The sequence below is a fragment of the Canis lupus genome, chromosome 22, assembly GCF_048164855.1.
Source record: "Canis lupus baileyi chromosome 22, mCanLup2.hap1, whole genome shotgun sequence".
NCBI classification, from domain to species: Eukaryota; Metazoa; Chordata; class Mammalia; order Carnivora; family Canidae; genus Canis; species Canis lupus.
The window spans coordinates 1,069,864-1,091,207 of NC_132859.1; the positions used below are offsets into that span (position 1 = coordinate 1,069,864).

The window sequence follows — 21,344 nt, forward strand, 5'->3', positions numbered from 1 at the left end:
ACTTTGAAATTGTACATATGTAAACAATATAAATGTGCATACATACATATTTAAATATCCACACATATACATTATATATAACATATCAATATCTGTATGTATACATGTATATTTCCATTAAAGTATGTGCACATAATTGAAAGAAACAATCACCTAAGTTTTCCTATTTCTGGCTTTTCTTTCCTTTCTTGTTTTCATCTTTAGACAGCTATGAATTTTTGTTGTTGTTGTTAAAGATTTTATTTATTTATGAGAGACACAGAGAGAGAGAGAGAGAGGCAGAGGCAGAGACACAGGTAGAGGGAGAAGCAGGCTCCATGCAGGGAGCCCGACGTGGGACTCGATCCTGGGTCTCCAGGATCACGCCCTGGGCTGAAGGTGGCGCTAAACCGCTGAGCCACCCGGGCTGCCCAGTTATGAATTTTCTTTACCAAATAACCATTTAAATTAAGATGAGTTTTTATTATAATCTTATTATCTGGTTAAAGAATACTAAAATGAGGGGATCCCTGGGTGGCTCAGCAGTTTAGCGCCTGCCTTCAGCCCAGGGCATGATCCTGGAGTCCCGGGATCAAATCCCACATCAGGCTCCCTGCATGGAGCCTGCTTCTCCCTCTGCCTGTGTCTCTGCCTCTCTCTCTCTCTCTCTCTCTCTGTGTGTGTGTGTATGTGTGTGTGTCTCATGAATAAATAAAATCTTAAAAAAAAAAAAAAGAATACTAAAATGAGAGCAAAAAGATACAAAAGTACAAATTCACAAGGATAAAGACTAAAAGAGAAAACAACAGGAACAGTAGACAAGATATGTCAATAAATTTTTAGCAAATGAAAACCAGATGGAGGATTTTGAGCTAAGAAAGTTGAATATCACGCAACTGCAGAGAATTCCAAGTGAAAAGCCAATTCACACGGCAAAAATCAAAAAGGCTCAGGAATTTGAGACACCAGATACCCATAGCAGGCAAAATAGGTCATGAGACTAAAACACAAGAACCAGCTAAAAAACCGTAAAAGAAGTAATTTCCCAGACCCCCTCCCCCAACCAACCCAGACAAGTGACTACTCCTCCCCAATCCCAGCAGGAAAAGCGGGGTTTTTTTAGGTAAATGATAAAACAATGAAGTATAGGTCCAGGGGCACAGTAAAAGAGGGCAGAAAGATGCTAAACTAAAAATTAGTAAAGTGAAGGTCTTCAATCTAATGGTAAATACTGCAACATTCTGTGTGCTTGGATCCAAGAATTCTGGCAGAGGATTCTTTGCTAAAACTGAACCGTAGCCCCAAAATGGTATATAAATATTTGAAGACTCCCACCCAAGAAAGGCCAGCCCCTTATCCAATCACCCTATAACCAAGCCCACAAGTTAACAAGCCCAAACCTTAAACATAATAAACTTTGTAAACTTTTTACGTTAACTTTTTAGCAATTATACAACAAAAGATAACCAATCACTTGATGAAAGCCTTCATCATAAGAGACAGAAACCAAAACAGAAAAATAAAAAGCAATTTGTAGTAAACAAGGAACATGTAGGAAAAAATTACTATTAATATCCTCAGAAATATGTGAGAAGATGATCCAGCAAACAAGAATAAGAGGAACATCCAAAGAACAGGAAAGCTTGAAAGTTAAACCAATGACAATCTGTAGTAAAAAATACAATAGGGTTAGAAGATAAGGTCAAAGGACTCACAAAAGTAGACACAAAAAGATAAAAATAAGAGGTAAAAGAAGACAGATCCAGAAAGTCCAATATCCAATCAATATGCATTTCATAAAAAAAAAAAAAAAAAAAAAAAAGAAAGGAGAAAAGAGATAAGGAAAAATACCCAAAGGGGACACCTGGATGGTTCAGTTGGTTAAGTGTCTGCCTTTAGCTCAGGTCATGATCCCAGGGTCCTGGGATGGAGCCCAGCACATCAGGCTCTGTGCTTGCTAGGCAGCCTGTTTCTCACTCTCCTGCTCCCCCTGCTTATGCTCTCTTCTCTTTCTCTCAAATAAACAAATAAAAATCTTTAAAAAAAAGAAAAGAAAGAAAGAAGAAAGAAGAAAGAAAGAAAGAAAGAAAGAAAGAAAGAAAGAAAGAAAGAAAGAAAGAAAGAAAGAAAGAAAGAAAGAAAATACCCAAAGAATAATTCAAAAGAAAAAAAAAAAAAGAATAATTCAAAAGAATTCCCAGAGTTGAAAGATATTAATTGCTTTAAATCCCCAGGACAATGAATTAATAAAAGATATACATACATCAGGGGCACCTGGGTAACTCGGTAGATTAAGTGGCTAGCTCTTGGTTTCAGCTCCAGTCATGATCTCAGGGGTCTCTCAGGGTCCTGGGACTCAGGCCCCCTCCTGACCTCAAGCTCTGTGCTCAGAGAAGAGTCTGCTTGAGGATTCTCTCTCTCCCTCTCCCTCTGCCCTTCCCCCAGCTCATACACTCTCTCTAAAATAATTGAACCTTAAAAAAAAAAAAAAAAGACATACACCAGATAGATCTCAGAAAAATTCAAACCACCATATATAGAAGATCCTAGAAACTTAAGAGAAACAAATGAGGTAATCACAAAAGCGACACAGAAAAGTTAAAAAAACACTTGCCTTCATAAATTTAAATGAAAATGACTTTCAACCTCTCTACATCCAGCCCAATCATTGATCTAATAAGAGATCAGAATAAAGATGCTTTAAAATATCCAGTGTCAAAATTGTACTTTACACTCACCCTTTCTTAGGAAGCTACTAGAGGATGTGCTCCACCAAAAGGAGAGAGTAAACCAACAAAGATGCTCCAGATTCAGAAAAATCTAACACTAGAGATAAGTAAAAAGTCCCAGAATGACAGCAGGCCTAGGGATAAGAGATAATATCAGGGAACAAAAAAAAAAGTCCTGGAGGACCTGGGTGGCTCAGGGCATGATCTCGGGATCCAGGATAGAGTCCTGCATCGGGCTCCTGTAAAGAACCTGCTTCTCCCTCTGCCTATGTCTCTGCCTCTCTCTCTCTGTCTCTCGTATGAATAAATAAGTAAATCTTAAATAAAAAGAAAGAAAGAAAAGTCCTTCCCCCCTCTAGCTTATGCTAGAAGCGTAACAGCAATTTTCAAAATGTGGTCTATAGACTGCTAAGGGTCCCTAAAACCCCTTCAGGGTATTAAAGAGGTCAAAACTATTTTCACTATAATACTGAAACATGATTTACCTTTTTCACTGTGTTGACTTTTGCACTGATGATGTATGTAAATAAAAGCAATAGTAGGCAAAATTCCTGGTGCCTTAACAGGAATTAAGGCAATGGCACCAAACTGTACTAGTAGTCATTATATTCTTCACTGCAACGCATAGTTCAAAAAAAATTTTTAAGCCGGTTTCACTTAAGAATGTCCTTGAAAAAACAGTAAAAATCATTAATTTCGTTAAATTTCAATCCTTGAGCACACATCTTTTTAATATTCTGTGTGATGAAATGGGAAATACATTAACCCGCTCCTGCATACTGAAGAATACTCGTTATTTTGAGAAAAAGCATTTATACAAATGAATTTCAAATTGAACTAGCTTTTATCATGAAACACTATTTTTAAAGAACTATGATTACTCAAGTTTGTGTATTTGGCAGACATTTGCCCAGAAATGAATGAAGAGGGCCTTTCATTTCAAGGCAAACTTTTTTTTTTTTTTTTTTTGCCAATGATAAAATTTGAGCTCTCAAGCAAAAAATTAGAATTTTGGATAACTTATATCCACCACCGTGAGACTGACAGCTTCCAGTCAGTACTTAAAGATTTCTCTGATGAGATCAGTGGTGATATTAACAGATGTGAATTTTTAAAAATTATATAATAAAGAGTGTCAAAATTTAGAAAGTATACATAACTCAGTGAACCACTATTTTCCCACAGGCCAATTCAGGATATCACAGAATCATGCATGGGTAACAAAATCCACTTGAGTGCAAGACCAACCAACAGATTTTAATGTAATAGACTATGAAGTCATTGACATGGTTTCAAATACCAGATTGCAACCAACCCTTAAGAAACCACTGCTTGTCAAGTTTCAGTGTAGTATCATAGAAGTAATTATCTGCAAAGGCTATTAAAATACTTCTTTTTCCAAACCATTATCTTTGTGAAACCAGATTTTCTTTATATATTTCAATCAAAACAACTCATCACAGATACAGGAATCCAATTGTCTTCTATTAAGCCAGACATTAGAGAGTCACAAAAATGGAAAATGTCACTTTTCTCACTAAGTTTGTTTTTCGAAAGCACAGTTATTTTTTTCACATCAAGTGTATTATTTATATTACCATGTAATGGGCTTATTATTATTACTTTTAAGTCGATTAATAAATATTTCAAAATTTGCTCATTTAATTACTAGCAAGGCAGTATTTCAGATACAGCCCACATGGATAAAAGTTCTTGGGGCCCACAATAATTTTTAAGAGTGTAAAGGAACCCTAAAACTAGAAAGTTTGAGAACCACTGCTCTACGGTATCTAAAGTTATTTCCGTTCTCCTTTCTTGTCCAGCTTACTAAATCCCTATGCAAGGCATAAAGAAGTAGAACGAAAAGGACACAGACCTAATTAATGTATCTTGTTGACTGGAAAAAAAAAAAGAGAGAATAGGAAGTGGGTAAATATGTTCCTCTGTTTTCATTTTAAACAACATAATTCATCCATAGTAGAAGAATGATTACATTTAACCCAGAAAAGTTAGTAGTAGATACAAAATCCTTCTTTAGAGACACTAATTAAAAAAAGTTTTTTGAACTATGTCACAAAACTATATTTTCAAGTAACATATTTACATTTCAGAGAAATTACTCTGAAGTATAATCAATCTTTTTTTTTTTTAAGATTTTATTTATTTATTCACAAGAGACACACACAGAGAGAGAGGCAGAGACACAGGCAGAGGGAGAGAAGCAGGCTCCATGCAAGGATCCTGACGTGGGACTTGATTCCGGGACTCCAGGATCACACCCTGGGCCAAAAGCAGGCGCTAAACCGCTGAGCCACCCAGGGATCCCCCAAGTATAATCAATCTCAAGAGACCTCAAAAGTCACTACATTTAATACAGTTAACTTCAAATATTTATTCAGAAAACTGAACACCAAGAGCAAATAAGAGATACATCCAGAAATTGTCCTCTCTATCAACGACAGGTACTGAATTCCTACTCAGCACCCTAGATATATATACTCACCTCTGGATTTCCATAATATCATTGGCATACATTTGAATATAGTTGCTCACTCAAGTCATGGTTGTAATCTATATTACACACTCTTAGTAAGAAAGAGCTCTTCAAATGTGACTCCATTGTTAAGGTACAGTACATGGAAAGACACCTTAATAACACTTTCTAGGAAGGGCAATAATGAACTGAGCAGAGATTTTGAGAAGCCCCACAAGCTAACAACTTTTCAATCTATCTGTAAACAGAAAACACAACTATGGTTAACAGAACTCCTGCAGCTCTTGGTTTTCTGTCCTCACTCTATCTTCTAGAACTTCCTGGTTGTAGTCTCACAGTTGTAAACCTCACCCAAATACTCCCGCTAGAACTGAAACTAAGGACAGGTAATCACTACAGCAGGACATCCACTTACAAAACCATCTCATTGTAAAATTTAAGTGACTGATTAAAGACGTGAAGCCAAGATGTGGTCACTCAAAAAAAAAAAAAAAAGCTCAAAGGCATACACAAGTAGTTCTTTGGTCTAGTTATTAAGGTACAAGAAGAAGTTAACCTTTTTCAAAAAACAGGCAGTTAGAACAAAGATTCCTAGAGGACATGACAGTTTATAATTATTTCTCTACTACTCAATCATTAGTATATCAAACTATACTCTTGTATCTTTGACGCCGTGCGGCTTTAAAAAAAAAAAAAAGGAGTAGGAACAGTCATGTCAATGGGAAATCCAACTCAAAGAGGTAAATTAAAAATGGGGTTAATACCATTTTAGCCGGCAGTTGGGGTGGCTCAGTGGTTTAGTGCCGCCTTCAGCCCAGGGCAGGATCCTGGAGATCTGGGATTGAGTCCCATGTCAGGCTCCCTGCATGGAGCCTGCTTTTCCCTCTGCCTGTGTCTCTGCCTCTCTCTATGTCTCTCATGAATAAATAAATAAATAAAATATTTTTAAAAATAAAATAAAATAAAATACCAACTATGGTATAGGAAGTATAGGAAGCATAGGAAGCAAATCCACAAATAAGTCAGAACCATGAAAAAGCAGTAAGAGGACTGGGGCAAAATTCAAGAGATACCGAATTATCAAAAACAGTTCTATGCTAACTAAAAATTTTGTAGACTAGCATCTCTTTTTATAAAAAGCATGATCAAGGGCGGCCCGGGGAAGCTCAGCAGTTTAGCACCGCCTTCAGCCCAGGGCCTGATCCTGGAGACCAGGGATGTCAGGCTCCCTGCATGAAGCCTGCTTCTCCCTCTCTGTGTGTCTCTCGTGAATAAATAAATAAAATCTTAAAAAAAAAAATGCATGATCAGTCCTAAGAATTTCTTCCAACGGTTTGAATATAAAAGCAGAAAATACACCTATACATCTTCTGTACCATTACAGTACCATTACAGAAGTTTTCCAACTCCTAACACAACTCTTGGCTAAGGCTGGTGGAACTGGTAAGGCCCATCAATAGGTACCAGCTGCCTTTTTTACTTTTTCCTATTTCAAACCTATTTAGCTGTCTTACTGAAGAACATAACAGGAGCAAAGTGTTACCCCTTAGCTGGAAACCTCCTCTGCCTGAAAAAAAAAAAGTGCGTATTTACAGGCTCTGAGGCTAAGAGGGGATACCCAGTTTCCCCAGAAGGTTGCACCTGTCCTAAGCGTCCAAACCTTTAAACCTGAGAATTCTGCATATCCCCTTCACTTAAGAGCTTTTTAGGTCTGCGTGCAGAGATGGCATCTGGAATACTCTTTGTAACTGCAAATTGCATTTGATTTATGCAAAATACCTAGGCAGCTGAAACTAACAGGTTAGTGCTCATTCTTAAAACCTCAACACCAAGAGAAAAATTCAGGCTTCCAGTGTCCATCCATGTAGTACATACGTGATGCGATATGCATGACCCCTGGGGCGGCGAGTAGGTTACGGCGGACCCCACATGGTGAGTCAGCAACCTGCAGGGACGGCGCCTCGTGACCTCTCACCCAAGTACACAGAGTGTGGGGGGGGGGGGAGCAGCCCTTAGGGGTGGTCCTAGGAGGCCAAGGCCACAAACCCCGAAGCCGAGGAAATGGAGCGGTTAGGGCGAGTATATTTGTATGTCACAGAAGTTCAGCCGGTGTCACCCCGCGCGACCTTTCCCGGGGCAGGGGGGCCAGCAGGGAACGCGGCCCGGGAGCGAAGAGGGCAGCGCAGCAAGAGGGGCAAGGAAGGGGTGCACCGGCTGCAGCCTCCGCCGCCGCCTCCTACCTAGGCGAGGGATGGAGCACGCGGGGGTCGGTGCACGCCGAGGGCAGGGAGGGCAGGGAGGGCGCGGCTGGACCCTCCCCACGCCCAGGGCCGAGCCCGAGGCCTGCAGCCGCGTGCACCGGCGGCCCCGCCCCCGCGCGCCCCCGCGCGCCCCCGCCCCCCCGCGCAGGCCGGGCCGGGGCCCCAGGGGGCGGCGGGCGCCAGGTGCCGCACGCATGCGCACTGCGCCGCCCCGCTCGGCCCGCGGCCGCCGCCCCGCCCCCACCCCGCGCCGCCTCCCGCCGGGGCCGGGCCTCGGAAGCCCGCGCCCGGCCGCGCCGCGTCTCCGGCCGCCGGCGCGGGCATCACCTGGGTCGCGGCCTTCGGCCTCGCGCCTCCCGCTGACTCGCAAGCGCCACAGACCGAGAATCGCCCCTTCCAATCCGGGCGCCGCCGCCGGGCTCCGCGCTCGCTTCAGTTTAAGCGCACCGCCTTCCTGGTTCCAGCGCCAGGCGGCCGCAGCCGACCGCCGAGCGCACCGATACGGGCGGCCAGGACTCCGAGGAGCGCCGAGGGCGTCGATGGCCGCGCCGCCAATTTGCTGTTGTTGTTGTCGTTTGGTGCTGGGTGTGCGCGCCCGCGTCTTTGGGTTTCTGGTTCCCGAAGAGCAATAAAGGCGGAGACCTTAGAGTGTCACGGCCCGAGGCACCGTCGTTATCATCTTAGATAACCAGCAAACAAATGTGCACCGTAGGAAGTTACGTCTGAGACCCCACGCGTAGCAAAATTGGCTCCCGGGGGAGCGGGAGGGGGAACCCGGGCCAACGAGAGTAAGTCCCGGGAGCGTCTGTAGAGTCGTGTGGGATCAAAGTGCAATGATTCATTTGCAAAAAAATAAATAAATAAATAAATAATGCATTAGAAGCGGTGTCTCTACCGCCCCTGAAGGTGGGGGGCGTGCCCTGGTTGGGCGCAAATTAGTTTCTCCCATTAAAGTTAAGGGGTTGGTGCAGCACTGGGAGGAGGCGGGCCGGAGGCTGGGAAACGGGGTTTGTCCTGGAGGAGAAATTAAACGGTAGAGGGTTTGGGTTGTTATTTAGAGCAATAGGAATTACAGCGATTCGGCATTTCCTGTGGCTCCTATTTACATCATTTATGTGTAAGGCACGGAGAGCAGGTGAACCCACCCTTGGCCTGGGTTCGGGTCGCGGGTGGGGACCGACTCACAGCCACTGACGGATGCCGCGCTGCAGTCCCCCGCGGACGGGCTGAGAGGCCGAAAACCACCTCCACCAATACATTTCCTATAAATGACTGTATCTTAAAACAACCAGTGTTAAATAACTACTACACAACATGTTTGTTTTAAATAATCCAAGAGCTGGGGCGCCCCTTGGGGTCCTGAGTTTTATTGGAACCCGTGTATCTGTCGGCAGGCTGTCAACTGAACTTTATTCAATGTTGTTTTTTTTTGTTTTTGTTTTTTTGTTTTTTTTACCAAAACTACATTTGGAAATATCGTGTGTCCAGAAAATATTTTTTTTATATAATGAAACAGCATCATCACAACTTTATGAGCATTTATTGTTATATTAAGACCTTGCTGTTTTTTTTTTTTTTAACTAAACTTCCCTTAGGCCAGTGGGAATCTATGGTGAGACACTGCAGATTTCTCACAGCCCCAGAGGATATCAACACCACTATTGCTAAATATATACAAAAAGCCAATGTGCCAGGAAAATCCATGGGAAAATCTATTTGGTGTGAATTACAGGACAATTGTGTCTGAGCCTTCCCTGATTAAAGTGGTCATCTTTCCCTCCACCTCAGTAGATGGAATTTAAAAAAGTAGCTAGTGAGTCTCCTGATCCCTCGCCAGACTTCTAACAGTGGGTATGTTGGAGCTGTTTGTGAATATGTATTTAACACCTCAGTTTCTGAGCTCTTTGAGCACCACATCCATTTAGTTGACCCCATTACTGGTCATTCTGCTAAATAACCTTAAAAAATGGATTTTCATAAAGGATTAAAGTTGTATGGCTACTCCCCTCTGATAATATCAGAATTGAAGTGGTTACAGTAGTTAACCAAAACCAAGTGTAAGATCATGTTTCTAAATTCATATAACTTGAAAAACGTATTTGAGTCTCTTCTGTGGTGTGATCAAACAGAAGCAAGCAGTCGTGTAATTCATTAATACCTAAAAGCTGTTGCTAGTGGAAAGATCTTAATTATTTCTCCAAAAACAGCAAAAAAAAAAAAAATGTTCCAAGAAGAACAGAAGATAGCTTCAGAATTTAAAAGAAAAAAAGGGCAAAGTTACATTTCTAAAATGTATGACTTTCATTTTCCTTAAATTCACTAAATGTGAACATTTTAACCTGAAGAGTAGGAGAGTATGATAAAGATACGTATAGCCTCTGTATTTATTGTAGAACCAGTAATATATTAAGTTATAATTGTTTTCCCTTTTTTACAAATGATTCAAGTTGCTTTGATGATAGTTCTCAAATTATCTGTTAACTTTGTGTTCACGCCTTAATGGAGGGGCAGACCATATACCTATCAAAGTTCTGTAATTGCTTTTATTTTCACTGAGCGAATCCGGTCCAAGAAGATGAACAAGTTGCCTTCAACATCAGAGGAAAACCTGCATTAATCTTGACACTACTTGAAAATGTCCCCCAAACCAACGTGAAGATTCAGATATATTTGTTTACAGACTCAAGGAATTATAACTTCCCTATGTAAATATTCTCGTGTGAGATACGTATGGACGGCCACACTGCCCACAGCCAGCTTCGTCCTGCACAAATGACTCAGTAATATAGATGCTCCTTCCATACAACAAACTGTTTCGATGAAAATAGTCCAGGAATAGAATTTTAAATTGTGTTTTTGACACACACACACACACACACACACACAGAGAGAAACCTTTCTCCCGGTGACCCTCTTGTTGAACAGTCCAGTTGATAAGTAAAATGAGATGGGGCATAAACTTAAGACGAATTTTTTTTTTTTCCAAACTCAAAGAGGGATCATCACTTGCGTTTCAAGATTAGGAAATCAACTAGAATGTTCCGAGGATGCTAAAGAGGGGCTCCCGTCGTTAGCCGCGGGAGGGGTCCGCGCGCAGGGAACTGCAAGGGAAAGGGGGTCGGGATCCCGGGGCCTCGGGGAGGGCGCGAAGTCGAAGCGTCCTGGCCCGGGCACTCGGGGAGCGCTGCAGGATGGAGCCGGTCGGGGGGCAGCAGCCCGGGAGGTGGCTCGGCCGGCGGCGGAGGCGGGGACTTGGGGTCCGGGGCGCGAGGCGTGGGGCGGCTCGACCTCCCCGGGGGGCGCAGCTCGGGCTCGGCTCGGAGCCGCCGCGGGCCTGGGAAGCCGGAGAGGACCGCGGCTCGGGGCGGGCTTGCGAGCGCAGGTGCGGGGCCGGGCCGGGCCGGGCCGGGCCGGGCTGGGCCGCGGGGCTGGGCCGGGCCGCGGGGTCGCGGTCGGGGTCGCGGTCGCGGTCGGGGCGCCCGCCCGGGCCCCGCCGCCGCGCGCTGCTCCGCGTCCTGCAGGCCACGCCCCGGCGGGGCAGGTCCCGCTCCCGGGTGTTTAATTGAATCGTGACACCGACGCAAAATCCGCGCCTAATTGAATTAATTAGGGATTCTCGTCCACGCCGGATTAGTGGCCCGGAGCGCAGGCGGCCCAGGCTCCCCGACGACCCGGGCGGCCCGGGACCGGCCCGGCCCTCTCCCCCTCTCCCCTCCCTCCTCCCCTCCCCCCTCCCCTCCCCTCCCCTCCCCTCCCCTCCCCCACCCGCAGGTACTGGTGCGGCGCCTCCCGGGCAGGGGCTCCCTCCGAGTCGCGGAGGGGAGGTGATCGGCTCAGAACAAGGGGCCGCCTTTGCCAAGTATAAATAGTGAGACTTGAAGCGCGGCGTCGCTGTCGGAGCTGAACTCTCGGCAGGAAGAATTGTCCAAGATCTTCACATCCAACAAGCGCGCTCCGGCGGGGGAGCATCAGTTCCCATTTCCCTCCGGCGGCGCCCGCCCCTTCCCTCTTCCTCCTCCTCCTCCTCCTCCTCCTCCTACTTCTTTTCCTCCTACTTCTCCTCCTCTTTCTTCTCGCTTCTCTTCTTTTTCTTCTTCTCCTTCCTCCTCCTCCTCCTCCTCCTCCTCCTCCTCCGCCGGCTCCTCCCCCACCCCCTGCCCCATTGATGTGTTATTATTGGGGGGGCTGGAGCAGTAAAAAAAGAAGAAGGAAAAAAACGAGCGGGGCTCGGCTGGGAGAGGCTGCGAGCGGGGCGGGCCGGCGGCCGCGGCGATGGAGGAGCTCACGGCGTTCGTCTCCAAGTCGTTCGACCAGAAAGTGAAGGAGAAGAAGGAGGCGATCACGTACCGGGAGGTGCTGGAGAGCGGGCCGCTGCGCGGGGCCAAGGAGCCGACGGGCTGCGCCGAGCCGGGCCGCGACGAGCGCAGCAGCCCCGCAGTCCGGGCGGCCGGCGGAGGCGGCGGCGGAGGAGGCGGAGGCGGAGGCGGAGGAGGCGGAGGAGGCGCGGGAGGAGGAGGAGCGGGCGGCGGCGCTGGAGGAGGGCGCTCTCCCGTCCGGGAGCTGGACATGGGCGCCGCCGAGAGGAGCCGGGAGCCGGGCAGCCCGCGGCTCACGGAGGGTAACGGCCTGCGCCCCTGCCCGCCGCCCCGACCCCCACCCGCCCCCGCCCCCGCCCCCGCCCCCACCCACCCCACCCCGGGGAGCGCGGCCCGAGGGCGCGGGGAGGGCGCGCGGGGCGGGCGGGGGCGCGCGGGGCCGCGGGGGCGCTGCGCCCCGACTCGGGCTCCCGGGCCAGGCCGGCCCCGCGCGGGCGGCGGGGGCAGCGGCGGGGGCAGCGGCGGGGGCGCCCCTCGCCTAGGCCTGAGACGCGGAGGAGCGGGAGCGCGGGGCCCCCTTCACCCCTGCGCCCGGGTCGCGGCCGCCGCCACATCCCCAGCAACTCCCCGAATCCCCGGCGCCCGCACCTTGGAGGTGGAAACTTCTCCTTCTCTTTGCGCCAGGCCGAGGCAGGCGAGGCTGTTTCCCTTCGGGAGGCGCGTTACGCTCCTTTCATTTATTTATTTATTTTTGGTTGCTTTTTCGATATTTGCACGATTCTATCTCTGGTTCGAATCATTGACTACTCACTCTTCTTTTTTTTTTTTTTTGTTTGCTGTTTTCGATTCATTATTATTATTATTATTATTATTTTGGTGGGGGGTGAAGGGGGAGGGGGCGGTGAGGCATCCTTTGCTGCCAGCAAAGTGTTAGGAAATGGCCTTTATCTAAACAGCGCAGCGTCCTGTACCGATTCGGAAGAGTTCAACAATAAAATTAATTTGGCACTTGGTGCCTGCAGTAACTGGTGTGCTGCCATATTTTTCCAATTAGGAAAATATGTGACATGCGTAGAATCACATATTTAAGCGGGCAATTAAGTTGTTTATAACACGGTCTGTTCCTGTTTAGGCCAATAAATGGAAATTTGGGGGCGAAATAGAGATTGTATTAAGTCTGTTAATCAAGTGGAGATGCGGACATCCTTCTCTTTGAAGCTCCAAAAGTTTGAGAGGCATCCACTGTGGATGACAAGAAATAGACAAAGCCTTCTCATCTCTTTGGTAGAATCCGAAGGGTGTGTTTTCATGTTTAAATTTCATTACCGTATCAGTGGAGATATTTTGTGAACTTGGCTCCTGATGTTTGCTATGTTGTCTCCTCCCCGGTGGAAGGACAAATGTGCGGGAAAACGAACTCTGAGTACAAGAAATGCGGGCAAGACTTAAGATCACCGGAGCTAGAATGCTAGACTGGGCTGGAATCTGGAGACTCTTTTTTACACACACACCCCCCCCCCCCAGACCAGGCAGCAGGTCCCTCCTCCTAAATTTGGAAAATGATGGCCCAGCTGTCAGGCAGCCCAGTGCGGCCTCCCGGCCTGAGTGCACAGCTCCAGGCCTTGGGCGCACCAGCCCACCGCGTGGCGGTGAAGGTCTGAGCCCGAGCAGACGCAGTCCTGGGATTGCCGATTTCCAAGCTCAGGACAAGTATCCATTTCTCTGCAGGCCGGCTCTTCCAGAAATGATCCTTAACACCCATGCTGATCGGGATCCTGGGCTAGGAAGAACCGCAAACAGCCTCGACTATCCAAACTCAGCTTTGGCACCTTAAAAACCCAAGGCTCCGACTCAGGCGCAAAGGATGAATGTTCCAGAGGGCAGCTTATGCTGATGCGGGCTCCCCTGACCACTGCCCCTTGGCCTGTATCTATCTATCCATCTCTGTATGGCCCCCCTACATCCCTCGGGTGACTCTGTACGCTCACAGTCGCAGAGCTCCTGCTTTTCAAGGGAGGAGGAGGAGGAGGAAGGACAGTAAAGTAGCTACGGATGCTGCAAACCCAGAGCAGGAAAAAAAAAATGCATATTTTATTAAACAACCGAGCTGCTGGATGCATGAAAAGGCTTAGAGCAACCAATAGAAACCAAGGATCACCAGTGTTCCGCTTGAACCTGTTGATCTCCGTGGGTTCGAGCATTTAGGGTCGAGGCTTGCTGCCTTTCCGATGGGGCGGGAGCGGGGGAGCCCGGAGGCCGCCGGCCGCGCGCGCCTCCCGACGCCGCTGCTCCGCGCTCGCCCTCCGGCCGCCGGCGTGGCGTGGGCGCCTCGGCTCGGGCGCGGGGCCTGGCGCGGGCCTTCCGCGGGCTCGGCCCCTGCGCCGCTCGGCACCGGGGCGCGCTCTGCAGCCGCGCCCCTGGGGCCCAGGCGTCCCTAAATTAGAGACGCGAGTTGGAGAGGGACGGCGGGGCGCCCCCCAGCCTGCCCAGGGCCCCGGGCACCGCCTGGCCGCGCCCTGCGCCGGGGCCGGGGGCTGCGTGGGCCCGAGGGGGGCAGCGGGGAGCGCGGGGAGCGGGGCTGCAGGTGCGGAGCGGGCGGCCGGGCATCCCCGGGATGCTCTTCCCCGGGGCAGGGCGCCGGACTGGACGGGAACTCCGGGAGGGGGCAGGATCCTCCATCCTTTTTTTTTTTTTTTTTTGGAGACAAATCTGGTAACAGGCTTTGCTGTGTTGTTTTTGTCCGTGTGTGTGTGTGTGTGTGTGTGCGCGCACGTGGCCACACGCGTGGCTCTCTATGCGTGGTGCCCCCTCCAGTGTCCCCGGAGCTGAAGGAGCGCAAGGAGGATGCGAAAGGGATGGAGGACGAAGGCCAGACCAAAATCAAGCAGAGGCGAAGTCGGACCAATTTCACTCTGGAACAACTCAACGAACTGGAGAGGCTTTTTGATGAGACCCACTACCCGGACGCTTTCATGCGCGAGGAACTGAGCCAGCGGCTGGGGCTGTCCGAGGCCCGCGTGCAGGTATCCAGCTGCGAGGAGGTCACGGCAGGGCCCGGGGGGTGGAGGAGGGGCACGCGTGGGGTTAGAGAGGCAGCCAGGCTGGGAGACACACACCCAGGGCCCGGGCGCAGGCGTCTGGAGTGAGGTGAGAAGGGAAGGGATGTTCTTACTAGAGGTCTTATTTTGCAAAGTAAATCTTGGTCTCGTAGCCTACCCCCCACCCTATCCCAACATATGTTCCCAGCAGAAGAAAGCTGTGCTGGGCTTGCTCCCAGAGTTTCTATAAACCACACCCCCCCCCCTCGCCTTACGATGCCTTTAATGTGGTTTAATCCTAATGGGCCTACTTTTATAAGCCTTAAAAAAAAAATCCCACAGAAAACGTTTTATCTTCTGGATGCCTTAAAAGTTACAACGAATATTTTGTTCGCCTGAGTTGGTTTTCCTTGAGGGCCTGCTCCGGGGTCTAGGGTTGCCAAGCGGATATGCCAATTAGGTTTATAGATGTACAGACTATAAAGAAAATTAGCAACTGTTAAGTGTGGAAATTTACAGTTTGCCGTTAGCAGTCGATCTCAAACTGTGTGTAAAACAGTAGAGAAATAAATGCATTTTGGTCACTCTTTGTTCCCTCACGTACCCGTAACCGAGGCAGCAAACCTGAACCTACAGAAACTTGATTTTAAAACAACTCACATATCTTAAGATTGACATTCCCAAAGTCCAACACCCAACAAGTGCCATACGTGATGAACTTAGGATTGGAGCAGGGGTTTTTTGTTGTTGTTGTTGTTGTTGTTTTGGGGTTTGTTTTCTTTTTTTACTGATTGTGGGGGTAGAAATCACAGCAATAGGCTTTGGGAGCATTCAAGGTAGAAAATTATATACATACGTGCATACATATCCTTCTAGTTTTCTGGAGAAAACATTTAAATGTTTCAGACTGTATTTCCGCCCAAATAATAAAATAGGAGAAAATGATGGTCATTATTTGTTTGAACACATGGAGCAGTTTTAGGCCTGAACATCTGCAGCTGTTACAAAGTATCACTGTAACAGATACTCCCGGGGTCTCTGGGCGCAGAGACCACCATCTGCAGCAAACTATGCAATTCTTATGGGGCTTCCCCGCATCTTGTAATAGGATCAGGACAAAAACAGAGCAGTCACGTTGAAGGGGAAAAGTAATAATAGGCTGCCTTGGTCATCACAGCCATCAATAGAAGGCTCCGCTCTTCCTTTTTAAGCCTCTCCTGCTTTGCTGTGTGTACTGAAATCTCTAGAGGCTCAGCAACCCCTTAAAGACATGATGATAATTATTACAGTTATGAGCATTAGTATCTCAGTTCCAACTCTTCTAGGGGAAAAAAGAGGCAAGAAGCCTCAGGCCATGTGAGTTACACAAAGGATGCCACCCTGGCATGAAATCTACCCTTCTATTACACTAAATGGCAGGGGAATTTTTGAAGATTTACATGGACTATGACACTTGCTTTCAAAAACAAGGAAAAGCTCTGAAGCAGTATTTTTCTTTTATAGTTTTTTTCAGACCTTAATTTGTGAATCAGTCAATATGCTGTGTTATTGGAACATAATGCTGTATGATTGGAGCGTAAAAGCAAGCTTTACATGAATTTTTTAAAAATCTGTCATACTGCCTCTAAAAGTTGGCAAGTTTATTTAAGAAGGTAATATCTGGGAAAAGACATTATCCAGGAGTTACTTGATTCATACCTTCCCCTTTTCACAGAATATTGGTGGGGTTTGTTTTTTGTTTTTTGTTTTTTTCTCATAAGAAGTGAACTTTGTTGCTGGTCTTTATTTTTTCATACTTTTATTTAAATTTTAGGGTTATTTTCTACTACCCTAACTGTAAGCAGTGGATTTTTTTCTATAGAAGCAAGTTAGATTATCATGATAATGGCACAATTATTCTGCTACTGTGTTATACTCTGCTGCACAGAGGAACAGAGAAATTCTAAACTTCTTTGTAGTGAGGCTTTTATGGCACTAATTACCTCTTCCCCCACTCTTATCTCCCGCCCCCCCCCAAAAAAAAACAGAGTCACTATTTGCTTTGGTGTTTGGTTTTTCTTGAAGATGAAGCTAATTAATATTACAGGCTATTAATGAGCACATTCTTCTCAGGTCTTACTGGGCAAACATCTAAACCCATTATCACTTTGGTATCAGGTATCAGGGAGAGTTTTAGGCCTTGGGGACTCCATAATGTAGAAAGATGAAACCAGGACTAATAGTAATTTATCAAGAAACAATTTATCTTGCAAAACTCTGTGAAACCTATTTTTGTCATTCGTTTGCATTATTTCACTTTGGAAATTGAGAGTGATTTTTTCAAATTCAAAAATTGCGTGCTGTGTCTCTCAATCTTTGCCTAAAACACTAATGTTTTTTCATTGTAGTCTGATAATTAAAAGAAAATGTTTGAGTTCATAACAGCTAGGGTTTTTTTTTTTTTTTCCAATTTGTAGGTTTGGTTTCAAAATCGACGAGCTAAATGTAGAAAACAAGAAAATCAACTCCATAAAGGTATGTTTCTCAAAGAACATCTGATATTCTAAGCAAAAAGAGAATTGGGTAACATTGTTATACAAAGTCGAAAAGAAACTCTGAGAGATAAGGATGGTCTCTATTTAAAATCTGCTCTGAGGCAGTTAATGAGAGTCCAAAAGTTTGGGAGTAAATTGCGTTTATTTTAATTATGGCATAGTCCATAATAGTCCGATTCAAATGAATTAGTTTTATCTTGGTATCATTTAGAACCCTGAAAAGCCACGCTGGAAATATTAACCTAACATTATTGTGTTTTGTTCCCCCCCCCCTTTTTTTACAGGTGTTCTCATAGGGGCTGCCAGCCAGTTTGAAGCTTGTAGAGTTGCACCCTATGTCAACGTAGGTGCTTTAAGGATGCCATTTCAACAGGCAAGTATAGCCCAATTTCAACCAGTTTGTACTTGTAAAAAGACCTCGATGTTTGATTGAATTGTTGAATATACCCTCTCTCTGAGCCCCAATGTTGGTGCCCATGCGGTTAAAGAATAATTTTGAGGTGATGCAGTGAACCTACTCCCCTTTGAAAACCTATAAAATGTCAAGGGCCTACATGCCTAGTCCTTTCTGTCCTCCTGGGAAACGTGCAGAGGCCGGAGGCCAGCAACTGGTCCTTTAAAAATGCACTAAAGATTGCTCTTGGGGAGGGAAAGGAAAAGCCTTTTGATTAAGATTTTGTCAGATCCAATACAGAGAGTTTAGTCCTAAGGTGTTTTCTAAGGCAACTTTCTAAATATTTTTCTAGGTATTCCTTACCTCTTAGTCACATTAAATGTCTCTGGCAGAAGAAAAGTAAATAAATAAAGGTACTTCAACTCAGACTTGATTTTTTTAAAGCTGTCTCTGCAAACAAAGCTTCATCTCTAGTAGAGAGGGAAGCCTTGGTCTTCCCAGGGATGCCCTGCCTCTGCAATCCCTTTCTTTGGCATAAAGAAACCTTTAAGACTACATTTTAAAAGGACAGCCTGCAGCAATGATTTAATCCTGGGAAATCCCAGTGCTCAAAACGCCCCTGCTCTTCAAGCCTAAGGGCGCAATCTTTGCCCAACCAGCGCCTGACCTTCCGCATCCTCAGCCGGGACCCCTGCTTGGTAGGGCTGTGAAGTCACGAATTAGCTCTCAGTTGGCAGCACCCTGGACTGGGGAGGCACCTGGCTGTACCCATGTATTGATGGTTACTGTTGGGGAGATCTTAGCTCTCTTGGCACCACATGACTCTAGCTAGCATCCCTATGCTAGGCTTTTGAAGCAAGAGAGCATGATTGCAGAGACAGAGTGGGATCTTGAAAGGAGCCCCTCCGTACTCAGAAAGTGATCTGCAGGCCTTGCAGCAGCAGCAGCAGCAGCAGCCACCACTGGGAGACTCTTAGAAATGCAGAACCTGAGGTCCCAGTGCAGACCTCCGGGAACCGGAATCTGCATTTTAACATCTGCTTTATAACGAGGCCAGTTGCTACAACAGTAAAGTTTACAAGTGCCGACAATTATGCCAGTTGTGATGAAGGTGCAGTACTTTCCCCCAAGTGTGGAGGAAAAGTTTCACAGGTTGCTTGTTAGTGCTTCAGTGCTTTATGCTGGGTAAGAGGTGCGCACCGGCCTCGGCCTCGGCCTCCGCCTCCAGAGAGCCTTTCCAGATTAGCTTTGTAATTCCGAGGAGGGTGACGCTTTCCCACCCTGCGGGGTTGTTGGGCCCGACCCCCGGGGGAGGGGGGGCACATTCCTGCTGATCGGGTCGCAGAGCCTCTGGCGCTCCCGAGTGTCCCCGGGGCGCCCCAGATTCAGCCACAGACTCGGGGGGTCGAGCAGACTCCCCTTTGCAGTCCCCAGCCCCAGCCCCCCGCCTCGCCGAGCTGGACGCCGTTAATGCTCTGTTTCTATTCTGTTGTCACCCTAGGATAGTCATTGCAACGTGACGCCCTTGTCCTTTCAGGTTCAGGCGCAGCTGCAGCTGGACAGCGCCGTGGCGCACGCGCACCACCACCTGCACCCGCACCTGGCCGCGCACGCGCCCTACATGATGTTCCCGGCGCCGCCCTTCGGACTGCCGCTGGCCACCCTGGCCGCCGACTCGGCCTCCGCCGCCTCCGTGGTGGCCGCCGCCGCCGCCGCCAAGACCACCAGCAAGAACTCGAGCATCGCCGATCTCAGACTGAAAGCCAAAAAGCACGCCGCCGCCCTGGGCCTGTGACGCCCGCGTCCGCCCCGCGCCCCCTCCGCGCCCGCTGCTCGCCCGGCCCGCGCCCTCCCTGCGCCCTGCGCCCTCCGCCCTGCGCCCTCCGCCCCGCGCCCTGCGCCCCGCGCCCTGCGCCCCGCGCCCGCCCCGGCCTCGACCTCGGCGCCCCTCGGGCCCCCCGGCGCCTGCTCCGGCTGCGGCCGCACCTGCCCCGGGGCGAGCGCGCACCTGCCCCGGGGCGCGGGGGCGGCCTGCAGAGAGCCCGGGCGCCGGGCCACCGCACAGCTGCCACCACGGACTCGCGGAGAAACAAAAAAATCCTGTTAATAAAAAATAAGCAAAAAAAAAAAAAAAAAAAAAGTAGCAAAGATGAACAAGAAAGAAAAAAAAGAGAGAGAGAGAGAGAGAGAAAGGGAACTTATTGCTATTTGGCAGAAGTCGAAATCGGAGGAAGAACCAAGGAGCAAAAACAAAACAAAAAAAAAAACAGATTTAAAAAAAAAGTATTTTATACGTTTGAAAATATGGAAAAAAAAAATAATAACCCGGACGAGAATCTTGAGAGAATGGAGAGAATGGAAGGGGGTGGGAGGGGGAGAGGGGAGTTACCAACTTAAAGTGTATGGTATGGTTTGTTGTTGTTTTTCTTTTTTTTTTTTTTTAATGGGCTCCCCCCAAAAAAAAGGGCAAAACAGAAGGAAGAGGTATACTTATTTAAAGAATTAAGATTTTAAAAGTGCGCAGCTGGGAAGTTCACAGGTTTTGAAACTGACCTTTTTCTGCGAAGTTCACTTTAATACAAGAAATTTGATAAGAGAGGCGGGCCTCCTTTTACGTTGAATCAGATGCTTTGAGTTAAAAAAAAAAAAAAACACCACGGATGGAAGAGTAAGAAGAGGGAAAGACAGTATCAAAACGAGGAGAGGAGAAAAATGATATTAACACAAAAAATGTTGCCGCAGACAATGATTTCTCTGAGAAATTATGACAGCAGCACTGTCCAGACTGCTGACCGTAGCTCCGGTTTTGCATGTTCCTTGTATTCCACTGATGGCGTCCGTCCCTCTGCTCCCTGCTTTGCTCACGTGCACTTACTCCATTTTCATCTTCAGTACGAAAAACAATACCGAAAGCATCTGGAAATTGATATATGTCAAATCTATAATTTTTTCGCCCCGTCTTTGATCCTGTCGGACAAAAGAAAAAGGTCGGAAGGGGAAAAAATTTACACTCTGTCCCAAGAAGATGGAGGTGGGCAGAAAATGTGGGGGAAAGGAAAAAGAAACGAAGACCAAATGAAATAATAAAGGTACAGCGCCTCCAAGGCTCCTGGCACACAGTAGGCGCTCAATCAGTGTCAGTCCCCTCTCCTCCCTCCTTTCTTGTATTCCCTCCTGCTGATTTCCTGACGTCCCCGTTTGGGAACCTTGCTTTACTTCCCCCTCTCTATCCTGTCACACTCACCTTAAATAATACCCAACTCCATACAGGCAGTAGGTTTGTGTAAAATATGTTGATACACACGAACAAAGTTTATTTTGGCTATGATGTGTGAACTGATGGTTGACTTTCAACATTTGCATTTTATCTCACAAAGGTGTATATTCAAGTAATTTTTTTTTGTTTCAATTCATGTAACTATTTAAACTGGGGTACCCTGGACTAAGCAATCTGTATCCCAATCACTAGAAAGCCGCCTTAGTCTTGTTTTTTTGTTTGTTTTGTTTTGTTTTGTTTTCTAATTTACAAAAAAGAGGAAAAGCTCTTTTGACTGAACTTTGGTATGCGGTTGAGCTTTGTAACTATTTGTTCTCCATGA

At 47.1% G+C, this 21,344-nt stretch overlaps 2 protein-coding genes across 2 annotated transcripts in view; one reads left to right on the forward strand and one right to left on the reverse strand.

The window, feature by feature from the left end:
* The window catches only part of RSRC1 (arginine and serine rich coiled-coil 1), a 398,138-nt gene extending 389,589 nt beyond the window's left edge, over window positions 1–8,549 (reverse strand). Inside the window, exons 1-2 of the mRNA XM_072792094.1 lie at window positions 8,537–8,549; window positions 7,791–8,105 (exon numbers count right to left, since the gene is read on the reverse strand). Coding sequence (XP_072648195.1) covers window positions 7,791–8,105; window positions 8,537–8,549 — 328 coding nt within the window. The remainder of the gene's footprint in view (window positions 1–7,790; window positions 8,106–8,536) is intronic.
* A 2,692-nt stretch (window positions 8,550–11,241) lies between these two features.
* SHOX2 (SHOX homeobox 2) lies at window positions 11,242–19,614 on the forward strand. Its single transcript, XM_072792147.1, has 5 exons — window positions 11,242–12,081; window positions 14,594–14,802; window positions 17,274–17,331; window positions 17,636–17,724; window positions 19,283–19,614. Exons 1-5 carry the CDS (start codon window positions 11,736–11,738, stop codon window positions 19,538–19,540), a joined length of 960 nt encoding a protein of 319 aa, XP_072648248.1. The 5' UTR covers window positions 11,242–11,735; the 3' UTR covers window positions 19,541–19,614.
* The last annotated feature ends 1,730 nt before the right edge of the window (window positions 19,615–21,344 follow it).